This window comes from Alligator mississippiensis, chromosome 7 (genome assembly GCF_030867095.1).
Source record: "Alligator mississippiensis isolate rAllMis1 chromosome 7, rAllMis1, whole genome shotgun sequence".
NCBI lineage: Eukaryota > Metazoa > Chordata > Crocodylia > Alligatoridae > Alligator > Alligator mississippiensis.
Genome location: NC_081830.1, coordinates 52,477,117 through 52,500,178, shown reverse-complemented (window position 1 = coordinate 52,500,178; position 23,062 = coordinate 52,477,117). Strand labels below are relative to the sequence as shown.

At 42.7% G+C, this 23,062-nt stretch overlaps 1 protein-coding gene across 1 annotated transcript in view; it reads right to left on the bottom strand.

Annotated features, from left to right (window-relative positions):
* Positions 1 to 23,062, bottom strand: part of NYAP2 (neuronal tyrosine-phosphorylated phosphoinositide-3-kinase adaptor 2) — a 93,753-nt gene that overhangs the window by 34,618 nt on the left and 36,073 nt on the right. Inside the window, exon 4 of the mRNA XM_059731859.1 lies at positions 8,031 to 9,128. Coding sequence (XP_059587842.1) covers positions 8,031 to 9,128 — 1,098 coding nt within the window. The remainder of the gene's footprint in view (positions 1 to 8,030; positions 9,129 to 23,062) is intronic.

Genomic DNA, 23,062 nt, shown 5'->3' with positions numbered 1-23,062 from the left:
CCCCTGGGAGCTGCCTGCTTCTGGAGTGGGCTTCATCACCAGAGCCCAGGCGGGGACAAAGTCCCCCTGCCCTGGAAGCAGGGAGTTCTCAGAGGCAGGAAGCAATGTCCTAGCCCCTTGTCCCAATTTGCCAGTGGAGCAACCAGCAGCGAGCCCCTGGCTGGGGGTGAAATCCCTGCCCACCTGAGTCTCACTGCTAGCTGCCCCACTGGCAGATTGGGGCAGGGGTTCCCCTCCTCAGCAGCTCTTTCCAAACCCTCTGCCCCTGATTGGGGAGCTGGGGCCAGGAGCTCCACACTACCAGGGCAGAGGGATATTGTACCAGGACAGCTCCTGGGGCAGGGAGCAATCTCCCAGCCCTGACCAGGATAAAGCCATCTCCTGGCCCTGCCAGCACCTGGGCTAGTAACCAGAGGGAGCCTAGAACTCCCCTGACTGCTGCAGGAGGGCAGAGCAGGGTGGGAGCAAATCTGCTCCTGAATGTGCACATGTGTAGGCACCTGCCCAGGGTGGGTGTACTCCAGAGTGAATTAGTCTGGAGTAAACTCACCCAGCAGCATTTGCACATGCAGATGCACCTTAAGTGCTATGACACATCTGTGTGTTGAATTTGAGATGAAGTAAAAAAGCAAATGTAAATAAATAGAAAGGTCAAAGAAAAATGGATGAATAAATGGAAACCTATCACAAAAATAATAAAAAGGTGGGTGGGGAGAAAATTATAGAAAAGTCAAGAAAGTGACAAGTAAAGAAAGTGTGAAATGAGGGGTAGGAAGAGGCAAGAAATGTTCACGTACACTACATGAAGTACACCTACAGCCTTTCTAGTTTTCCATAAGCTAACATATTGCAACTATGAGGATTTAGAGGGAAGTAAGGCAAAGAGAAGCAACATTATTGGGTTATCCTGATTTATTCAGTTTAGTTATATAATGTAATTGGTAAGTGTTTAAGTATGACCAAATTGTTCAGTTATGCTGGACGAATCACTCAGTTTGCCTTAAGCACTTACATTATCTGTGTTATCCATACACTTCATTCAGGTGGAATTACAGAAAAAAAAATTAGCCTTCAAATTTTCTTGTACTTTCTCTTCTGACCATCTGTCTTGCACTATGGAGCTGTGCTAGCATGGTTGGCTACACAGGATTGAAATCAATATGCATACATACACACAGTAATAGAATTAAAACCTAAAATACAAGATTTTTTAACCATTTATTTCAACTCATTCATTTCAGCCCATTTGATTTTTTGGGAGGGTGAATTTCTTCTCTAAACCACATTCAGGACTTGCAATGTTTATTTGCCTATTATTTTTTCCTATGTATTGTGTTTCTATTGTAACATCATAATAGCTTAATGGCTTTTAGAAATGTTCATGCTAATGGGAAATTTGCAGTAGCAGTTACAAAAGGGTCTAGTGTGCTCTGCATGTTCCTCAAAATCTTTGTATATAGTGAACAATAATTTATTCCTACTTTTCTTAGTTCTCCACAGGGTCTTGAGAGTCTGTAGTTTTGCCCTTTGGAGAATTTCACTTTTCAGCTCCAAGTGACAGATATGGAAGACGTTTGTAATGTGCTCTTCTCCAAAGCTTTGGAGGTTCTGTTAAAACATTTCAAGATTTACATAATTATTTAAATTTTCTGATCCCTCTTGGAACTTCCTGAATTGAGGCTTTAGGAAATGTTATTATAATCTGTCAAATAACATTTAAGGAAGGGGGAAATGGCTAAATACCTTGAAAATGTACTTACTTATATTTCAGGCTACTGACATCTACCCATGGAGACTTCAAATCTGCTCTTACCTATGGTATTAGTTCATGAAGTGATAGAGGAAAAGCTGACATTTTTTATCCAAGTGCTTTCCAAGGAGGTAGCATCTGGATTTGTCATGGGGAGTTCCCCATATTTAGAAAAGACAGCATATCAGAGTTCACAGCCTTGTAGAATTTAATACAATAATTTTGTCCTAATGAAGATATGGTATTTCAGTCAAATCTGGAGAGACTGCTCACTCTCCCAAGGCATCATTAAGTCCTAATTCACTGGTGTTCTAATGAATGTCAGGCTGTGGCTTGGAATCTGAGGCCTCAGCCTGCCTGGCACAGCTGCTTAAATTGGCCTGCCACATCCTCAACAAAGCACGGGGCAGACACAGCTGGCCATAACCCGCCATCTGGACCTAGCCACCTGTCCACTCCCTGTCACCAGAGTGGTCTGCTAGGGTCAGCTGACTCCTCACTCCTTCCACTATAAAGAGGAAGTGTCTAGACAACAAGGCTCAACTTTGTATCTAAGATGCTGCATCTTGGGTCTGTGCTGCTTCTGACTGATGGATTCATTGGATACCTGACCTGGCTCACCTCCTGACCTCACTCGCTGCCTGACCCTCTGGATAGCTGACCCAGCTGCGGCCTTATTTCCCAGATACCTGACTTGGCTTAGCCCTCTGACCTCACGTTCTGCCTGACCCTCAGGATCCCTAGCTCAGTTCCCTGGTCAGATCTTCTAGATCCGGACTTCCTGGCTTCCCCTGACCCTGAGGTGACCCCCAGACCTGGCTGCCCATGGCTCAGCATGACAATGAAGAAGTTCTGGCCTGGAGGGTGAGTTTTAACACCAATCATACCAGGACTTTTCCTTCTATCAGCAGGCTGAATAACTTGGAATCAGTTTCAGAGGCAGAAATTTAGGAGTATTAATTACTTATAACCTTAAATTAATATAAATTCTGCACTTTCCTTATTGTAGCTGCCAATCTGATTCTGTCAACCTTACTTATCCTAGATTATATGGAGTTACTCATACAATGTGACTGTAGAATTCAGTTTGCAGTGATATCTGGATGCTCCAAGCTGGTCAAAATGTTCAATCCTAAGTGCCCACCCATGGTTCTCAACCATTTTAGACTCAAGACATCCCTGGGTAGACTTGCAACACCACTTAGAAAATGCCAGCTCTTAGTTTTCTTTTTCTTTTTCTTTTTTTTTTTGACTACAGAAAAATAATAGAGAAGCCTTTTTTCTGTTGTGAAGAACTCAGGAAGACCATGATTATGGATTTCTATTTGAAATGCTTGGGTTTAACTTGTAAATCATGTTTCCAAACCTAACAGTGCCAACATTGTGTGGCACCCTAGGTGAAAATCACTGGCCTAGACTTAAGAGGCATCTAATTTTAGCATAATTTTTAAAGATGCTAAGCAACTACTCTTTGAGAGGGACTTCAGTGGATTGATGGGTAATCAACACCCTGAAAAATTAAGCACAATTAGGTGCTTAGATCTCTAAATTTGAAAATGTTGGCCCTAATGTAGCTGCTAGCATAGAAATTCAGAGTTGGAGCCACATACATTCTTGATATAAGCAGACAGGTTCAGTGGACTATGTTCTGTAAAATAAATAATGCTTGAAATCTACCACTGAATTCGACTTTTTCATTATAAAACTAGTTTTACTATTATTTGGAATGTATTGCTTTGGAATGCATTGCTATATTTTTCCTCACTCCTTTAATGGATTTCTTCCTTTTAATTTTACAGTATATATACATATCTACACTCATATGTTCACACACAAACGGTTGACACATAGGGATTTTAAAGGATGTAAGTGGGTTGATGTGATAGTTCTGAACTAAACTGAACTGATAGTAAAGGGACTAAACTATTTCACCAAGGACTTTGAGAAATACCTACCTATACCTTATATTTATGGGAGTTAATGGGAGTAAGACATATAGAACCAAAAAAGTATACTTTCAAGGAGCACTTCTATTGCAACAAAAAGAAAATAAACCCTAGCAATTCTTCAAGATGGCTTCTCCACATTCCCAATTCACAGAAAATGTTCCCATGACCGACAATTCTCTCCCACTGGCTGAGCACCTGTGGAGCTTCTTGGAAGTCCTATACCTCCTAGGGGTATATTCCATTGAGGAGTGCAGCCCCAAAGGACAACAGTGAAATTAAACATTTAATCCACAGCTCCTGTGAACTACTGCAGCATTTCAGTGAGGACTAGTATAATGTTGAACACACGTCAAATAAATATTTTTGTTCTCCAATTACATCTGTTGCCATGAAAAATGTTAGTACCTTGATATTTTATCCTAATTTAGGATAAAAAATGTTTGAAATATCAGAATTTGCCACGAGATACTACTGAAACTTTCTGCCAACTTTAGCCATTATCTGACCTAGAAAAATAGTTAGTACCTCTATCAAATCCATCTCAAATTGACATATGCAGGTGCAACTGCTTCCACCCTTATTCTTCCATGATCCTATATGGTTTCTGACTTAACAGGAATTTTAAAGATAAAATGGTTGAATTGGTCTTATTTTAACAAAGAAGAATAATAATAGGTAACTTAAGTACTTCTGTACCCATTCATCACTTTTGCACTCAAGCCAGAGATGCACTGAACAATCAAAAAGCAGAGAGAGGATAAGGGCCAAAGAAAACTTCTGCTTTTAAAACTATGACCACAATCTCCACAGAAGTCAGTGACAGTAGCCACCCTATAGCTGAGAGATTAATTTTCTCCATACTTGTCACAGTACATTGCAAGAACACTCAGGTTGAATCCAAGATACCGTATCATACTTTCTTTTTTAATTTGCACGTGGTAGTGAATACTTCAAACAGGTCATAAACAGGTCTTTCAGGCTTCAAAAAAATCTTGCCTGAACTGTGCCCAGAATAATTTTGAAGTTACATATTTCCTACCTCTAATGAAATAAGAGGGGCATAACTCTCCCATTGTTTTTGATTTTTTTTTTTTTGCTCATCAGGGCCTTTCCTAGGGTACAGCATATCAGGGCAACTGCCCTGGACCCCGCACTTTAGGGGGCCCCATACTTCCAAGTCAGAAAGCTGGAGCCAGAGCCCAAGCCGGCTGTTGGGGCTGGACCTATTCAGCGCCCTGCAAACCCCCTGCTCTAAAGCCCCCCTCTGGGTGCAGAAGATGCCAATCTAGCCCCTGGCAGGGGCTGGCAGCACCCCACGGGACAGGACAGTGGCCTGGCTCTGAGGGCTGCAGCAGAGGTGCTACCTAGCACCCACCCCACGGCACAGCCTGGCTCAGAGCCTCTGTAAGGCTACTAGGCACCGGGCACTGTGGCTCGGATTGGCTCAGGGCCCCCCGCTGCAAGAATATCCCTGACCCAGCCTGGCCCACCTGGCGCGGTTCTCTCCTCAGCTGCCCCACACTGCAGGCGGCCCCCTGGGGCAGGCTGTGCCAGCAGCAGCACCCTCAGCACAAGGGCAACGGCTGCTGCCTCCATCCCACTCTACAGCCCGTGCCACCTGGCTCTCCCAGCTCTGGCCCCACAGCCAGTGAGTACTGAGTTGGGAACTCAGCCCTGCCCTTGCCCTTCCAGTGGATATCAGAATGTAGGCAGCACAACACTGATCGTGATTGGTGAGGTTTTTTTTTAATTATATGAGCTTCTTTTTAATTATATAAAAATGTAAAGGGGGCCCTGCACAAGCTGATTTGCCCCAAGCTCCACACCCCTCTAGGGTGAGCCCTGTTGCTCATTGCTATCTGGTTTCCACACATTTTGTTTTATGCTCAGACTAAAGGACACTAAACTGAGAATGCTTGGTCTGGTTTGTCATACTGCATTTGCTCTCCTCCTGTTCCAAAAAAACATAGACTATTAGATTCTGATTCAAAACTGTGCAACACCCACTGGCTTCCTGCATGACTTGTATGAATAAGGTTTAAGTACATCTCGTGACTAGTCTAGTCTACACGGGCTTCCACTGTGTGTTATTACACACCACAGAATGTGGAAGCTTGGTCAGATTATTCTTTTATACCCCACAATTTACTATAAATGTGTTATCATGGATCTTTTTTGTACAATTACAGGAAAGAGAATGCTGATCCTGTACTTGTTTTCAAGTCATCCAACAGTAACTTCTGTCACTATAGTATCTGAGTACAAACCCAATTCTTGCCTACTGTGGTAATCCAAAAAGTTTAAGCTATACTATAAATACCAGACAAAGTAAAGTAAAATCGGATTGACAATCTGTTTATTTCTCCTGCACAGCTGCACTGAAAAGTTTTTGCAATTAGCTTCTTTAGATAAAATGACTGTTTAGGCCAGAAAATAACTGAACTTGGTTTCCGTTTTACCTTTCTTCCCCAGCGCTAATGGCCAAGAACAAGCATCTTTTTCTCTACCTGTCAGGACAAACCAAATGATCGTTCAGCTGCCAATTAGAAAAGCTGTTTTGTAAAGATTTGGAGCACAAGATTTGCTTTACATTTTGAAATGCCTCTTGATAGTCTTCAGTCAAATTTGGTCAAGTGAAATATAGACAATTTATTTTGGGGGTCACCTTTGAAGAAGCAGCATAAAAGTACCCTGGGATTTCATAGACTCAAACTAATGACATGTTCATCCTGGGATTTTCTGAAAGTTCCTAAGGATTCTTCCATGTACAGCAGTAAGTATAGAACCTTACAATTTTATTAAATGCCTTGGATGATGTTGGCACAGCACATAATTGGAAGGAGAGTTCTATTTGCTTATTAGCAAGTAGCGTGTTTAATAATGTTTGTTGCCATCTGTACTTCACCATTACTCTACCACTTCAATTATTTCCAAATGTCACATAACATACTTCACAATTCTCCCTTATTAGAAAAATTCTCTCTCATTTTAGACCTGTTTGCTTCCATCCCACACTCAAATCTGGTGTTGCTGCATTTTTGTTACTGTAATTATTTATGTCAAAACTACTGAATCATGGAACTAAGCTTTTATATAATAGTATTAGGTCTTCAGGCTGCCAAATGATTAAAGATGGATTCGACCAAAGGCTTCATTGACTTACAGAGTATGAACAGAGTGCATGTATATGATGAGTCTAATTCTTTCTTCCCTGCATTGGTTTATGTCCATGCCAATGGAGTTACTGCCACGTTGCACTGACATGTATCAGTGGAGAAGCAAGCCCAAAGACAGGTGAAAAATAATTGTTAGGGAGTGTAAAACTATGGTGAAGTAAGAGGAGGATCAGTTCCTTTACCCAAGTGAATCCAGTGAATATGAGTCAGTACTGAACCTGACCTCATCTCTCTATTACAATTTGGTAGCATGGAGACAGAAATACCATCCTTTATCAGTGCAGCATAAATTTGTGCAGACTTTGGCACATGATGGCTTTTTATGTTATATCTCTGCCAAAAAGTTATAACGTATTGCTAGTACAAGCATAAAATACAGTGCTAGAAAAATCAAGTATTCTCAAATAAAGAGCGTTTGAAGTATGCAGGCTCCAAATCCTCAAAAACAAACTGATTTTTTATTAGACCTACAGAAAAAAGCATATCGTGTTTACTTACTTTTCTCAACTATAAAGTCTTATGGGCAAATTCCATGCTAAGACACAGTCTAATAGCTTCACTGAATTTGAAAGATAGTTGGAGATATTAGTATCAGTGCCACACTTCACTTTTACTCACAGCTGTGAATCTATTGTTGAGTACAGTGAAAGTTACAGGTTGCTACTACAAGTGGCTGAAGGCATTCAGTGCCCACTGAAGCTAATGAGAACTCTGTGGTATAGGGCTTTTAGTCAGGAAACAGTGTGCCACAAGATTATTGTGGATGTTTACCAGTCCTAACAGTATTTAAATATTGTCATATCCAATTGCATGGGCTACTGTTTCCAACTCACAGGACCCAATGGCAGTAGACAGCACTTACCACCACAATGGAGGCCTTCAAGTCTTTATAGCATTGGGCCTTAAATAACTTATATTTCTGTTTGCATGCCTTATAATTCAGTTTCAGGAGTTTTGAAACCTTAAAATATAGCATAAAAGGATGACAATTAAAAGGCATTTTTCAACAGTAATCAACTTCCGTCTGACTGCAGGATTAAGACATATATCATTCATATTGCTGAGTTATGTGATAATTCATATATTATTTAATAAAATATGACATGAACTATAAATATGTAGAGAAAACAGACAGACATTGTACTGAAAACTTACTCTCTGCAGGTTCTTTAGATCTTCTGCCACTGGAGGACTTCCTCAGTAAACTTCGTCCTGAGGTAAAGAGACTAGTTAATTCCTCTAGAGGACTGGTAGGTGTTCTAGAACGTGAACCACTCTGTGAGGATGACCCGTAGGTATTAACCGAGGCATTTACCATCTTTCCCCCTTCTTGCAATGTGTTTCTGGCTGTAGAATGAGGCACTGATGGAGAGCTTCTTGAGAGACTTCCTGAATGCACAGAGTCATAAGGTGGAGGTCTTTTGAGGCTTAACGGGGTAAGTGACCTACCCATACTGACAGGAGAGGGTGAGGCAGAGTGACTTTTAGGGTAGCCATGTGGAGACTGTGTTCTGTACAGAGTAGAAGGATGTGGAGGTGAAGAAGAGTGCCCAGGAGTGGTAATTGCATGAGATACTGTCTGGTCTTTTTCCAGTTTTTGATGACCCGGTGTATGGGGTGGCAGGGAAGATGGAGATGCTCCAGCTTGTTGTTTTATGTAAGACACATTTTCTAACACAGGAAGCTTTGTGACCTCTAGAGGAGTTAGAGGAGACTCATCAGAATTTGGGGAACACTGAACTGGTGCTGGTGGGAACACCAGCAGTGGAGGTCTGTGAGAAAGCAGATTTGGAAATGGTGGGGGGATATCACAAAGCAAGCCCTTGGGAGTAGATGGCACTGAGGACTTGGTGAAATCTAGGTCAGGCACTGTGGGAGTAGCACACTGAGAAGAACAAGTGTGATGGTCATATTCACATTGACACTTTGAATCTTGGCCTACATCATCAAATATAGGATATTTCATCTCCTCATAGACTGCTTCACTTTGGTCATCCTCATCTTTTTTGAAGTCTCTTAGTATGTTCCCAACCATTTCAATATAAACAGGCTCTTCTTCCTCTGTGTCTGGGGCAGGACTGCTGACCTGCGATAAGGAGGCATCCCTAGTGAGTGTTGTCTTCATCGGGCCATGCTTTTTAATGTACGTTTCATCAAAAGATGTGCTTAATTGAGTGTTTGGATTTCGTTTCGGCTTAGGAGGTGGAATCTTCTTTGTATATTCATCACTATGAGGCCTTGGTTTGGCTGACACTGTAAACAGAATACAAATACAAGTTACCAGAAATATTCTTAACAAGCCACTGAGTTTCTGTTACAAAGCTGTAATTCTGGAATGTATTTTTCCTTCATTCGCTGCTGGCATAAATATACTGTTACTCTAGTGCAACCCTACTAAGAATTCTATATTTTATGATATATAGCACATACTTAAAAAAAAAAAAAAAAGACAGCTGCTGGAAGACAGAGTGTACATTATATGTGAGGAAATGTGGTAAGGATCAATTTCTGCTGCTTACTGGGTTAAAGCAAAAGTACAGTCCGAACACAATCCACAAGGAGCAGAACAATGAGCAGGCTTGTCTCCCTAGATGCTGCTACTTAATTACTTAAGAAAGATCTTTTTTTCCCTTCATTCTGCCTTTCTAAAACAAGGTACATTATCTCACTCTGGGCTGTGTTACGTGCAAGAAAATCTGGTAACAGCCCACTCAAAACACACTCAGTCCTTCCCCAAAACTGCTAATATGCTCCACAAACACACGTGTAGGGAATGTCTAAAAAGTACTATGCAGAAATACCCAAACTAAGCCTGTATATGCTGGTGCCAGAACTGACAGCAACTTAAATGTATTAGTGTGGTGATGCATTAAGGCCAATAAACTCTGCTTCTAATGGAGCTAAGCTACTTCTGGTTCCAGACAAGCACAAAGAACTAGAATAGGGGGTCTCCATTTGAATGGGTTGACTTGTACCCTACAGACTGCCTGAGTGTGAAATCCTCCTTCTGGGAGGGCTGTCCTCTCTCATGCCCTGTGGACTTGAGACTTCCCACATTTAAATACTATTCTGCTAAAATATCACTATGGATTTTAAAAACCTTAGAAATAAGTACACCTACCTGAACTCTGCAATGAACTTCCTATGGGCACGAAACAGTTGTTAAGAGCCCAGAAAATCACACATACTAGTGTCACTCTAGAGTAACACAATGATGAATCAAAATGCTTGTATTTATAGTATCAGCAAGAAAGGTAACAAGAATTAGCTGTTTAGCCCTACAGAGCAGACTTGTGTCTACCATTATACAAATACTGTAAAAATTATTTTCAAATTAATCTTAATGAACCATTTGGACTCCATCCTCTGAGATGGCAAAACTTCGATGGAAACGGAAGGGAGAATCTCTCTCAGAACCTGGCCCTTTCAAAACTGTTTAAGTCTAGAAACAATTAGGCATATATACATGTGCTCCAGAAGGCACTTGGAGAGCCACTCTAATTAAAGTGCCCAGAAAAACAAGCTTTGGTTAAAGCACCCCCGCCATCATTTTTTAGCACGAGGATGATAATACACATGACACTGGAGTCTACTGTAGTGCAGTAATTACCACACTCCAGCAAACTATTAATTGAGTCTCCTCCAGCACACTGTAATTACAGTGCATCGGAGCAACCTTAACGTATAGGTGTATAGGTGCTCAATTTTCTAATCTGCCTTTAAAATTACAAATTGAAACATTATGATGAAATTCATTTGAAATGGGAGGTCAAGTATTTCATAGAAATTATCTTCCACAGGCTAAACAAGAAACTCATGAAAATTGCATGCGGTTCTCTCTGTATAGTTAATAAAATATCTCATTAAATATTGGGTTTAAGTCAGTTTTTCTCTTAAATGGACTCATCCAACTCACTTGCATGAAAAATTACACAAGGAGGCTAGACTTAATCTGTATTCCTACAGAGCCCTGTTACCTTACTGATATGTTCCACAGCACAACAAATGCTAATATCACTGTTCAGTTTAACATGTCAGTCTTCCAGTCTTTCTTACTGTAACCTGGGTGGTACATGGGAGGTACCCTCTCTTCAAATGGAAGGGATGTTAGCAGGAGTGTATATGCTGTAGGGAGCATGGCTGCCTAGCTGTAGGCCAGCTCACCTCTTTCCCCACAGAGCAGAGCAGACCAGGAGTCACAGTGCTTCTTAACTATGTACAGGTGTAATATTACAAAATAATACACAACTTATAACCCCAAACCTTCATACATACATACATATACACACACATATACACATGTATATACATATAATCAATCGATCTATACACATGCACATGCACACACAGGCTATTTACAGATATGAATTTACCCAAATAAAAGCTGTAATTAACCCTGAAACTCAAGCCTAGGCCTGATTCCCAGTGGCCTTCAAGTTAGTCTGCAGCCCCTGCCCCTAGTTAGGGCCCTCCAGGCCGCAGGGGAAGGAGGGCACTCAAAGGTAAATGGAGATTACTCAACAAAACAATAGCAAGAATAACAGGCAGCAAAGTGTCAATAATTAAACATATGCAATAAGGTTACATCAAATAAAACATACATACCTAAGGGTAACCATTACAAATCAATGACAGGAATATCTGACAAAGATAGGACAATATATAAACATATACAATAAGATTACATCAAACAGAACACACTTGCATAAAATAATCAATGCCATAAATACCAACAGGGCAGCTTATACTCCTCTTCTAATACAATAAGAAAGGCGCAGGATTACAACAGGAATCCCAGCAGCATGAAAGAACAGAACACAACAGTGGCACAACAGCTGTGCCCAGCAAAGAAATGACAACCCAAGCAGGCATCCCATCACATCATAGGACACCCTTACCCTCACTTAGGTTACTCAGCTGGTGGGACTCTTCACCTGGGAATCCCCCTGACAAGCAGAGGAGCCTTGGGTCCCTTTCTACAGCGCAGGGCAAATTCTTCCCTCCCATCAGGGGCTTCCCCTCAGCTGCCTGTAGCACGTACCTCCTCTCCTGTGGGAATCCCCTTCCCAGGTGACTCACCATGCAGCCCATGGCATCCCATCCACTCTACAGCCCTGTGTATCGCTCTGTGCACCAATGGCCCTGCTCCTGTATCATGCAGGGTTGGAGATCTGCAGTGCCTCATGCAACTGCCGTGGTCCTTTTCAGCTCTATCAGCCCCCATGCACCACTCCATGCACCAAATGGGGTTCAGCTCCTGCCTCACGCAGGGCTGGAGACCCATTCTGCCTTGTGCAGCTACCATGGTCTCGTCAGCTCCCAAACCCTCCATGTCCTGACCTGTGCACTGGGCTTTCCAGCCCCTGTGCACCCGCCCCTGCACTGAATGGGGCTCGGCTCCTGCCTCACAGGGTTGGAGACCCAAGCTACCTCAGGCAGTTGCTGAGGTCCCATCCATTCCTGGATCCTCCATGCACCAACCTGTGCACCATCGCCACAGCTCCCTCCACAGCAGGGCAGGGATGCAGCCCCTTGCTGATCCGCATTCAATGAAGACATTTTCAGGGCCCTTCTGGGGCAACTGCTTTGCCCCGCTGGTCAGATCAACCAGCTCTTCTCAGTCCTTCTTCATTGTCCCTCATCAAAGCTCCCCGTGTGCTGGGCACGCTGCCTTTTTATTCCTTCAGAAGGCTCCACCCCTGGATTGGGAGTGGACCAATAGGAAAGCCTGAGGGGTTAGTTCCCCCTCAGGTCCTCCTCTTCATCTCGCCCATAGGTTGAGGCAGGGAAAGCCTCTCTCCTTCCCTTTCCTGATTGACAGGGAGGAGAAATGCACCCACCTATTGTTTTGAACCTTCTGGCTCAGGCTGGCAAGCCGGGCTGCTACTGGCAAGCCTGCCACATTACATTGTATTTCTCCATTTAATTATTTGCTGTAGATCTCTGTGACACTGTAAACACTACCCTGACAGAATTTTCCAAGTACCGTCTGCTGACCCATCAGAAAACAGCTAGTAAGATTCTAATGCTAAGCCAATCAGGCAGCACTCATAGACTTACAAGACCCCTTTTGGAAGCTCTGCCTCAAATGTACTTTTAATGCCAGCAGCAGTGAATTGTTCTGCCAGCTGGAAGACCATATTTTGACAGTCTATTTATGATCCTGGGCTCAGAGGTGGTAGAGGCTGGCATTCTGGCATGTGATTGGACTGATTTGTTCAGCAGGATTGTAGCAAAAGGTTTTAGTGAAGTGTTGCTATTTTGTCACATTTCTTTCTGATACATTAGAATCTATGAATTAGATATCCTTTCTTCCTACTTCTAACATACATTCCATATAAACAACATGCAAAGTAGTATTAAGGATTAGTGTTAAGCAAGATTCAAGTCCTGGCTTAGAATAAGTAGGCTTGGGTTCATACCAAGTGTTAAGACCATGTTTATATCAATAGCACCTGCATAAGCCTAATATGTTAAAAAAAAAAGAAAAAAAAAAAAAAAGATTGTTTCCAAGGAAATAGGGACTCAGCTATAATTTAAAAAATGTAGAAGTTGTGGGTATGTCTGTACAGAACAAAGCAGTGCCATGCATAAATAACCAGGTCTCTTACACTGAATGGGTGCTGACAGCACTATTGTTGCATTCATTTGGCAGCCTACCTGGGCTAATATGACCTGAGGAAGTGGCTATTGTTATGCTAGGAAGTGTGGCTGATATCAACTGATTGCAAACCATGTAGAAGGGACTCTCCATATGATCCCAGTTGACTCTTCTGGTTTCTGTCCCACCATAACCCAGAGGGCTCTGCCAACTGATGGCTAGAATCTTCCCTGAAATTTTGGAGCTATACAGACATCACATTTTAGTTATTTCAGAAAGACAGAAATGCCACTGAGTTGTAAATAACAGAAAAAGAATTACAGCAGACTGTGTGCTCAAGAGAAACCAGTTTCTGTGTGGCATGCAGTATGTTCTCACGTGGTACATCATGACCTAGAAATCTTGGATGCCATTGTCAAAAGAAAGCTCAACTGACCCAACCCTGCCACAGAGTGTAAAGAGAAACAGAGTGAAATGGTTTTTGTTTTCCTTTCTGTATTCAAGGGACTCTACTCCTTCTCCACCATTGTTTAAGCAGGTATTTGTAATAGCACAAAGGCAACACATGAATTAGGCTGCTTTTCTTCATCACAATTTGTAGGGCTTCAGGTGTTTTATATACAGACTTACAAGAGAAACTACTCAAATGAACTGGGGGGAAGGGTAAAGTGAAGCAGGAGGAGAAACACAGACTTCTGTGTATGAAGGATAGCAAAGGAACTACTACACACCTAAGGGGGATGTAAATTAATTCTCCTATCAACTGCAATAGTGTTTCTCAGGTATTAGTCTGAATTAACACCAATGGAAGCTGTGATGCATCAGGCCTATTATATTTATTTAACAAAGACGTATATTCTAGAGCACAGTTTTGCTGCAAGGAATCCATTTTGTGGTGCAATGTCTATGGAATTATGAAATTTCTTGTTATAGACTCCAGCTCTTATGCAGGATACTAGGCAGAACAGAGGTATACTGTGACTAATCAGAGTTGTGGAAATCTAATAAAAAGAGCAGGCAATGTTTTTGCAGGTTCATGTGTAACCACCATTTGGCAAGGGTAGCTGTACTTGTACGCAGCAGCTCTGGCAAGGTCCCACAGCCAATGAAAGGAGATTATTTGGCAATCCCTGGGAGAGGAACAGGCAGAATTGCTTTATGTACTTGACATTTATCAGGCAGGGAAAGCATTCATTGCCTGCTGGGAGCATAAACTCTTATGAAAAGCAAACCAATGCTGACACAATGGTTATATATACACACTGCAGTGTTGCCTGCTATAAACATGGAGTAATTAAATGCCTTTCAACAGGGATTACTATGTGATTGGTCAGTGTGTCCTTAGTAATCTGCCTGAGAACTGGTTATTGCTACTTCTAAGGAAAGTGTCTGATCTAAGCAAAATGAAAGCAATGAAGATTTCTACAGACTTCAATGGGATGTGGATCAGACCCTTATATCAGTGTTATTGGCCTGAATCAGATAGATGCTGAGTACTCAACAATCTCACGGAAGTCAGTGGGAATGGTGCATGCTCAGTAGCGCTGCGCAAAGCTTCAGTCCCTGATTTGATTTGGCGGAGATTTGGCCCAATTTGGTAGCCAAATCTCCAAATCCAAATTGAATCGGGAGACCCTTTAACCTCTCCAAATCGAATTGGAACCCTCCAAATCAATTTGGAAAGATTTGGTGATTTGGACATAGATGCAGCTTTAAATGTTTTTTCTACATACCTCAAGGTACCAGGCGGCTCGTGAATGCTGAGATGGTGGGGCAGATGGAGCATCCCATAGGAGCGTGGGGGCGCTCCTCAGCATGGTTGGCAGCAGATCCGGAAGTGGACCAGAAGCACTTCCAGTTCACTTCCGGGTCTGCCGGGGATTACACGGGGGGCCCTGTGCTCCCCAGCTCAGTGACTTGTGCCTCCTGGATCTTGAGGGGAATCTGGGGTCCTCCCCACCCCACGGCTGATCGCCAAGGCTGGAAGGCATGGAGGGGGGGCCATGTGTGCACCCTGGCAGACCCAGAAGTGGACCAGAAGTACCTCCAGTCCACTTCCGGGTTTGCCACCGAGCATGCAGGGCCCCCCCGCCATGCTCCTGTGGTATGCTCCATCCGCCCCAGCACTGCAGCGTTGACAAGCCGTGCCTGGTCCTTGAGGTATGTAGAAAAAACTTTTAAAGCTGTGTCTAGGGCCAAATTGCTGATTCTCTGAATCAGCATCGAATCTTCAGATTTGGATTCAGCTGAATTGAATTGGGGACTATGATCTGAATCAACGAATTGAATCACTGTCCCAATTTGGGCTGAATCCAAATCCAAATCGAATACAGCCTGTTTTTCACGCTCCCAATTGCTGAGCACCTCAGCCCATGAAGATTTTCTTTTTCACATGCCTGTTTTTCTTCATCTTCCTAGGCATCATTCTGTGTTCTTCTAATTTAAGATTTAGGAAAAAATGATGCATTAGAACTGTGCCAAGAATAGAAATTCTGTCTGCAAAGGATTTTGAGATCTTAGAATTTGTTTTTATTCTGGAAAACTGGAAATTTTGAGATTTGACCAGAAAATGTTTCACTAACAAAAATCAAAATGTGTTGAATCTGATGTTTTCTATTTATAACAAAAAATGGAAAAAATCCTTCCTTTGAAAGGAAAAAACAAAGCATTTTATTTAAAAATTATCACAGCAAGATATTTTGACTCTGCCAGAACCTTTTCCTTTAAAACAAAATTGTGCAGTGTTTTGATTTGGAACGAATTGTAATCTTTGGCAAAAGAAAGTCCCATGAAAATAATTGTTCTAACCAGACTTATTGCTCCCATTTAAATCTGACAAAAATATTGCAAAAAGAGAATAAAATTATGTATAGTTGTTGTTCCCAGTGGATCATGAATGACACAATTTTGAATATTTTCTGTTGTGTCAGAAAAGCCTATTGTCCTTGCTTGATGAAATCTGTGTGCAACAGCAACATTCAAATCTTTTCATAATAAAGTGAAAAAGAAATACATCTCTGGTACATTTCTGCCCAACCACATTTCTTACATAAAATGGTTCCCCAAGCCCAGCTATAAAAGGACATCAAATAAAACAACATCATCATGATCTTACTTTGAATGGAGAAGATCAAACACTCTAGGGAAAATTAAGGGGAATTTTGAAGTCCTCTGTCTGTCAGAGATCCAATTTCTATAGTAGGTAACACCAAAGAAGACCACAGTCACCGAGTCTGAATTGCACTGGCCCACAAAACCCATGAGGGGAAAACTGTTTCATAGTTACTATGCCTGTTAATTAAAACTGGTTGAGATGTTTCCAGAGGAATGATTTCCCAATGGAAAGTGCTTTTTCTCAAATGTCCTTATTTAAAAAAAAAATTCTAATATGTAAAAATATTTAGGTACTCATAAAGAAATAGAAATGGTGCCCTATCTGACCATCTGGATCGCTTTGGTCAAATTCACTTTCTGCCTGTATGGAGAAAAGAAAATGGAGAAGAGCCTTCCAGATAGGTATAGCAAAGTGGGACTCCCCACCTAGCCATGGTGCTAGGTTCCCCACTTGCCTTTGGGCACGCCCCCCACCTGACTCTTCTGCCACGCCTTGTTCTTAATTAAGGCAGGAGGTTGCCCATTTGTGCCCCAATGCCAAGGGGCGCTATCTGCAGCTCTGTACCTCCCCTACACCGCAGCCCATGCCTTGCAAATGGCACCCAGATGTTACAGTGCTCCCGGACTACTGCCAGATCAAGCTAAGGCCACACTGTCAGGCCCTCTTGGAGTGGGCCATAGGCTTAGCTAGTCCATTCCTTGGGTGGCAGACATACTGTGTGTTGGGTCTCTTCCATGACCCTCACTGGGGTAGTGGCCAGCGAATTACCCAACTGGGTCTAAGCTCCCTCTGGCCCCTTCCAGGAGCAATACTATATATATATAAATGCACTGGGCCCCTCAGCTTCTTCTCCCCCTTCACTGGGGGTATCCATCTCTGCCCCCCTCTCTGGGGTTCCACATTGCCCCCTTCACTCAGGGCTCCACACCTCTAACTCCTCACTTGGGGTCATGGGGGCTTCACTTCCCAGTGGATTCAGGTGGCCATAGGCATGCCTGGCTCCAACTACCTTTTCTCAGGGTCTTGCACCCCACAGGGCCACACCGCCCCCTTCACTAGGGCTACTCATCTCTGCCCCCTTCACTCGGGGCTCCACATCACCCCCTCACTCGGGGTCATGGGGCTTCACTCTCCGGTGGGCTCAGGCAGCTGTAGCCATGCCTGGCCCCAACTTTCCCTCTTGGGGTCTTGCACCCCCACAGGGCTCAGGTAGCCACAGCTGTGCCTGGTCCCCACTCTTCTCCTTGGGGTTTGCACCCCGCCCACAAGGCTCAGGAGGCTGTAGCCGTTCCTGGCCCCAACTCTCCAGTGTTACGCAAACCCACCCAAAGGTGAAGGCTAGGGTTAAGGCACCCCTAACCATCTTTCACCAGGGTGATCACTGGCCTGGCATTTCCTGGGGGCTCCTGAGCCACTGAGAGACCCACCAGGCCACCCACTCCCAGCAGGGTGCAGTTTTAGGTCATGCCCAGGATCGGGAGTGTCCTAACCATCCCCTACAGCTCCTGCCCTAACCTCCAGGATGTTATGGAGCCTCACAGTCAGGTGATGTTGCTGCCTGGGCTGCCAGCAGCAAACCGCCCTGCTTATATGGGTGGCCAGAGCTCTAAAATGACCAACGCAATTAAGCACCTGCTGGCTGATTGGTCCCTATCTTAAAGTGGCAGGCACCAACAGTGCCCTGCCACACACCACCCCCCTTTAAATGGTACATGGGGGATGTTTCCCCTGCTGCTTCTCCAAGCAGGTTCCCCTCAGAGCCTGTGAGAGACCTAAAGTGGCAAGCACCACAAAGGTGCTCTGCCACAGTAGGAAACTGGAGATCCAGGAGGAGTAGTAAACAGAGGTTGCCTACAGCCATTCAGGGAAGTTAGATCAAGTTAAAAACAGTCACCTAATCTAAGGTAAATTGGGATGGAGGGAGCTACCAGATGTTGGGTTACGAGGCTGGGGGGGGCAAGTAGGCTCTGCGGGGAGGGGGGTGATTCTACAAGGATGATTGGGGGGGGCAGGCAGAATCTACAGGGGAGATCAGAGGAATCTGGGGGCCAGGCAGTATCCATGGGGAGGATTGGAGGGGCTAGGTCGGGTCTACAGGAGGGACTGGGGGAGTCTGGGTGGGTTTGACAGGATCGCAGGGCTGCCAGCTCTGGGGGGGGGGGCAGCTTTAGGAGGATGGGGGGCTCCCATCCCCACTCTCTGGGATAAGAGGTGGGGTTTTTTTGGCTCCCTGACCACCAAACAAACACCCTCCCCTTCCCCCCCAGAAAACCAACCCCCCTATCCTGCTTTCCCCTTCTGCCACCTGACTTATTTGCTTGGCTCCCAGCACTGGTGAACACTGGTAAAACTGGCACTGGGAGTAGCTTGCAGGATGGGGGTTTGGTGGTGGGGGGAAGATTGCTCATCTGGGACTGGGGGAGAGGGCTGGTGCCAGCGAGGGAGTAGGAAAAGTGGCTGGGCTTTCCCAGCCCTGGGACTGTACTAGGAACTGTACAGAAGTTCAGGACAATTAGATTGGTCTAAAAGTGGCCAGCCCAATCTAAGCTAGGTGTACCTCAGAGGTAGGGTTAAGTTAGATTGGGTTAGCCATTTTAGGCTGATCTAACTGTCCTGAACTTCTGTAGTTTACACTTAGTTTGCTCAGGTGCAGATCTTATACTAGTTAGCTGGATCTAAGTTAGATTGGGTGGCCATTTTAACCCGATCTAGCCTTCTCATAACCTCCCCGAATGTCTGTATGCAGCTAGAGAAAAGTGTTGGAAATGCACAGAGTCAGAGTGCACAGACTCTAGCTGATCTCCGGGAAGGCACTTGTCAGTTTCACTTTCAGTCTTTTTGGAGAAAATCCAATTAGTAAAATCCTTTTAGGCAGGCAGCTGGAGGCTGCCAGAAAATTCCAGGTATTCTTCCCTAAATAGAATTTTTCAGTATTTCCTTCCCTTGTCAAATGTTGATACTTTTACTTTTCATCCCAAATTAAGATAATTTTCCCCAAACCACAACATTTTCCACAGGATTGAAGTTTATTTTTTTTCCTGGCCAACTCAGGTAGAAGACGAGGGCCATGTCTATATGAGATGCTGACTATGCAGTCATTACTATGCAGTCACTTAGTACTTGTATAAACAAGCACTGGGGTATGAAACAAGTACTAAATGACTACACAGTAACCCAAGTTACTGCACAGTAGTGCTGACAAATGACTTTTTTGTGATGTTACTGCTCAATATCCCAAGACTACTGCAGTAGTGTCATGTCATGGTTTCTGCCACATGATGCTACTGAGCAGTAGTCTCAGGCTACTGAGCAGTAAGGATCTCATGTAGACATGGTCAAGGAGCAGTTTCACTTCATCTGGAGTCAGGTGAAATGGAGGATTTTCTCCCTCCAAACAAGATGCCTGGTCCCTTAACAAGCAATGAAACATTCAACCTCATTCTACTGTAATGGGTTACCATTTTAATGTTACCTTTATAAAGAAAAATGAAGCAAAACTGAAGTATATCAGTGTGAAAAAACAAACAAACTGTGGATCCCCTCATTCAGTGCTACTTTGTGCCTATAACTTGCAGTTGTATACTGGCACAATGGCTTTGATACAATCCCAGAGGAAGCTGGGCAGGAATTGTGCCTTCACGGTCCAGATAGCTAAAAGTGACATAGTGTTTTCATGAAGAGGAGATTATAGACATAGACTTGATGGTGATCTGAATTTGGTTGTGAGGGGAATGGTTTAGAAGCTACTACACTGATTCTACACCAGTACTTCTCAAACTATCTGATGTGGCAGACCGGCAATTTTTTTTCCAGTGGGCCAGGGACCAGTGCCCGGTTCAGCTGGTGGCAGCAACTGCGTGTAACAGTGCTACACAAATGCGTGACTGGCTGTTTCTTTCTCTTTCCTCACCTCGCACGACGTGACGTCACCTGGAGTGTTGGAACGTACAAACTGTGGTGGTATGACATATCAATGTTATGCTTCTAAAAATATATTTCTTTCTTTCCTGGCAACTCGCTGTGGACCGGTGACCTGTGGCTCATGGACCGGCACCGGTCTGTGGACCACCACTTTGAGAAGCACTGTTCTACACTATCTGAGGAATCAGTTCCCACTACAGACATGTCCTTCCAGAGCTGAATCTTACCTAGATGGCTGCTTTTTGTAATTAGAACTGCCTTACCTGACCATTATTGAAGGATTTGAGTCACTTTGCATATTGAAAGCAAGTGAATCTAAAATGATTTTGATAACAGATTACCAGCTTTAATATAATTATATCACTAAAAAATTAACTATACCTCCAATAAGTGAATGAAGCAATATTACTAATAAAGCAAAATAGATAGACAGTAATAACTTCAGATCTGTTCTAGAAATAAGAAGCACAGTGCCTAAAATAGCCTCACAGCAGACCTACTGAATAAGCAGAATATGACATTTTTGAAATGAGATATTTGTAGCACAAAGGTTATGCATAGCTTTCAGACATGCCTAGATGATCTGCCTTTCACAGTTAATTTTGGAAATTCAGCATGCTTCTTGTCATCCAATCTTGCTGAAGACTTTTTTCCTCTTTAGGGAGAGGGCAAAATATTAAATTATGTTGTGCCATTTCTTCTCATTATTTGCTCAGTATATGAAAAAAAAGAGTTTGTCATTTTCTTTTGTGTTTTAGCTGTTTACCAGCTTCTGAGTCACTCAGTCCATTTACTAAGCTATTTGGCTCACTAAAAAGAACAAAATTAGGTGCACGTAACAATTAAACTCCTACATTATAATTTTTAGGAGGTGCCACATCAAGGATAAATTTAAATTAATTTCTTTGTAAACCAAAGATTTGTGTGTGTGTGAAACAGTTAAAAATCTTAAAAGATTTTATTTGCAGAATAGTATACAAATAAATCCAACTATAATGTAATATGTGTCCTTCATAGAAAGGACCTAGGGAAGTGAAAGACAACATAATTTCTTTAACTAAAATGCTGAACTTATTGGACATGAGGCTGAAGATGCACAGAGTTGTTACTTCTGATATTATTAATATAATGTAACTGAGAAAGTAGAATCCCAAGACAAAGGAGCACCGATGCACCTTTAAGTTTAAGGAAATTTGTAACACTCCTTGGTTTCTACTGGGTGACTTGGCTCATGAAAGTTCTATATCTTTAAGAGTTATGCTGGGTAGTTACTAAGAGTGATACCTATATACCTCTATATCACTGCCATCCACATGGATTTTTAGTAAGACAATGCCAAGAAAGCCAAATGGTCCAGCAGCTAGTGGAGTAGACTGGGACTTACGGTATCTGTGTTCTACCACCAACTCTGCTACTGATCTTTTGTGTGGCAAATCAATTAATCTCTTTTCCCTCTGTTTCTCCTCTACCCTTTATCTGCTCTATCAATTTCGACTGGGGCAAAGGGGTTTCCCTAATATTGTGCTTATACCATACTTAACACTGGTTCTGATGCCATTTGTAGCCATTATTTGTAATTGCAATGAAAATTAAAAAGCAGGAGGACTAGGAGGATATTTATGGAACTCTTGCTTTATTGAACATGCCTCTACCTCTCTGAGGAACTTGCTGTGGCAAATGTTCTTGGTCCACAAACATCAATAAAACATACACCCAATGCTGAATCTTGGCATATAACCACATAAACATCATCTCTGGGCTAGCTGTAAGACTAGACAGTATATCCTTGTCATGAACAAAAGCTAGCTCTCAAAGTATAGGACATAAATTCCTTTTACATAGACTAGTTTTCTGAACACAAAAGAAGAAAAAGAAAGAGAAGAAAGATGACAGAGCAATCTGATTAATTCTAAAGGTTTTTTGAGCCATAGATAGGTTTAGCAAAGATTTAATGCCGTTCTTTATATTATTTCCAAAAATATAGGCCCTCCCCCTTTCGTAGAACTTATGTGGCTGGTAAGAGAATAACTAAAACAGTCAAGTGAGGGGACTCAATGACTGCTTCATAAAAAAAAAAACAAACACAACAAGCCACATTAAAGGAAACTTGGTGCTACATTTTTGGTACTAATTCCAGCTAATTCTCAAATAGAAGTCTAGATACTGCTCTCACTTAAATTTATACAAGTTCACATATGCTAGTAGAGATATTTCAGAATGAACACTAGTTTTAAAGAGAACAGAATTTGGCTCTCACTACCATGGCCGGATCTAGGTTTTTGAAAAAGAGGGGTGCAGACAGTGTGGCACAGCATCAGATATAACAACGCATTTTTGTCTGATTTAAGAGAAATTAGAAGCTTTATTAATATGGTACAGGGCTAGCACTATATTATTCAGTTTAAGATTAAGGCAAAAACCAAATGCTACTATTGGACCAGGGGTTTAGGTTGTAGCCGTGTTGGTCTAAGGACATAGGCAGACAAGGTTCCTTGGGTGAATTTGATATCTTTTATTAGACCAACCCAAATAGTTGGAGAATAGTTATTA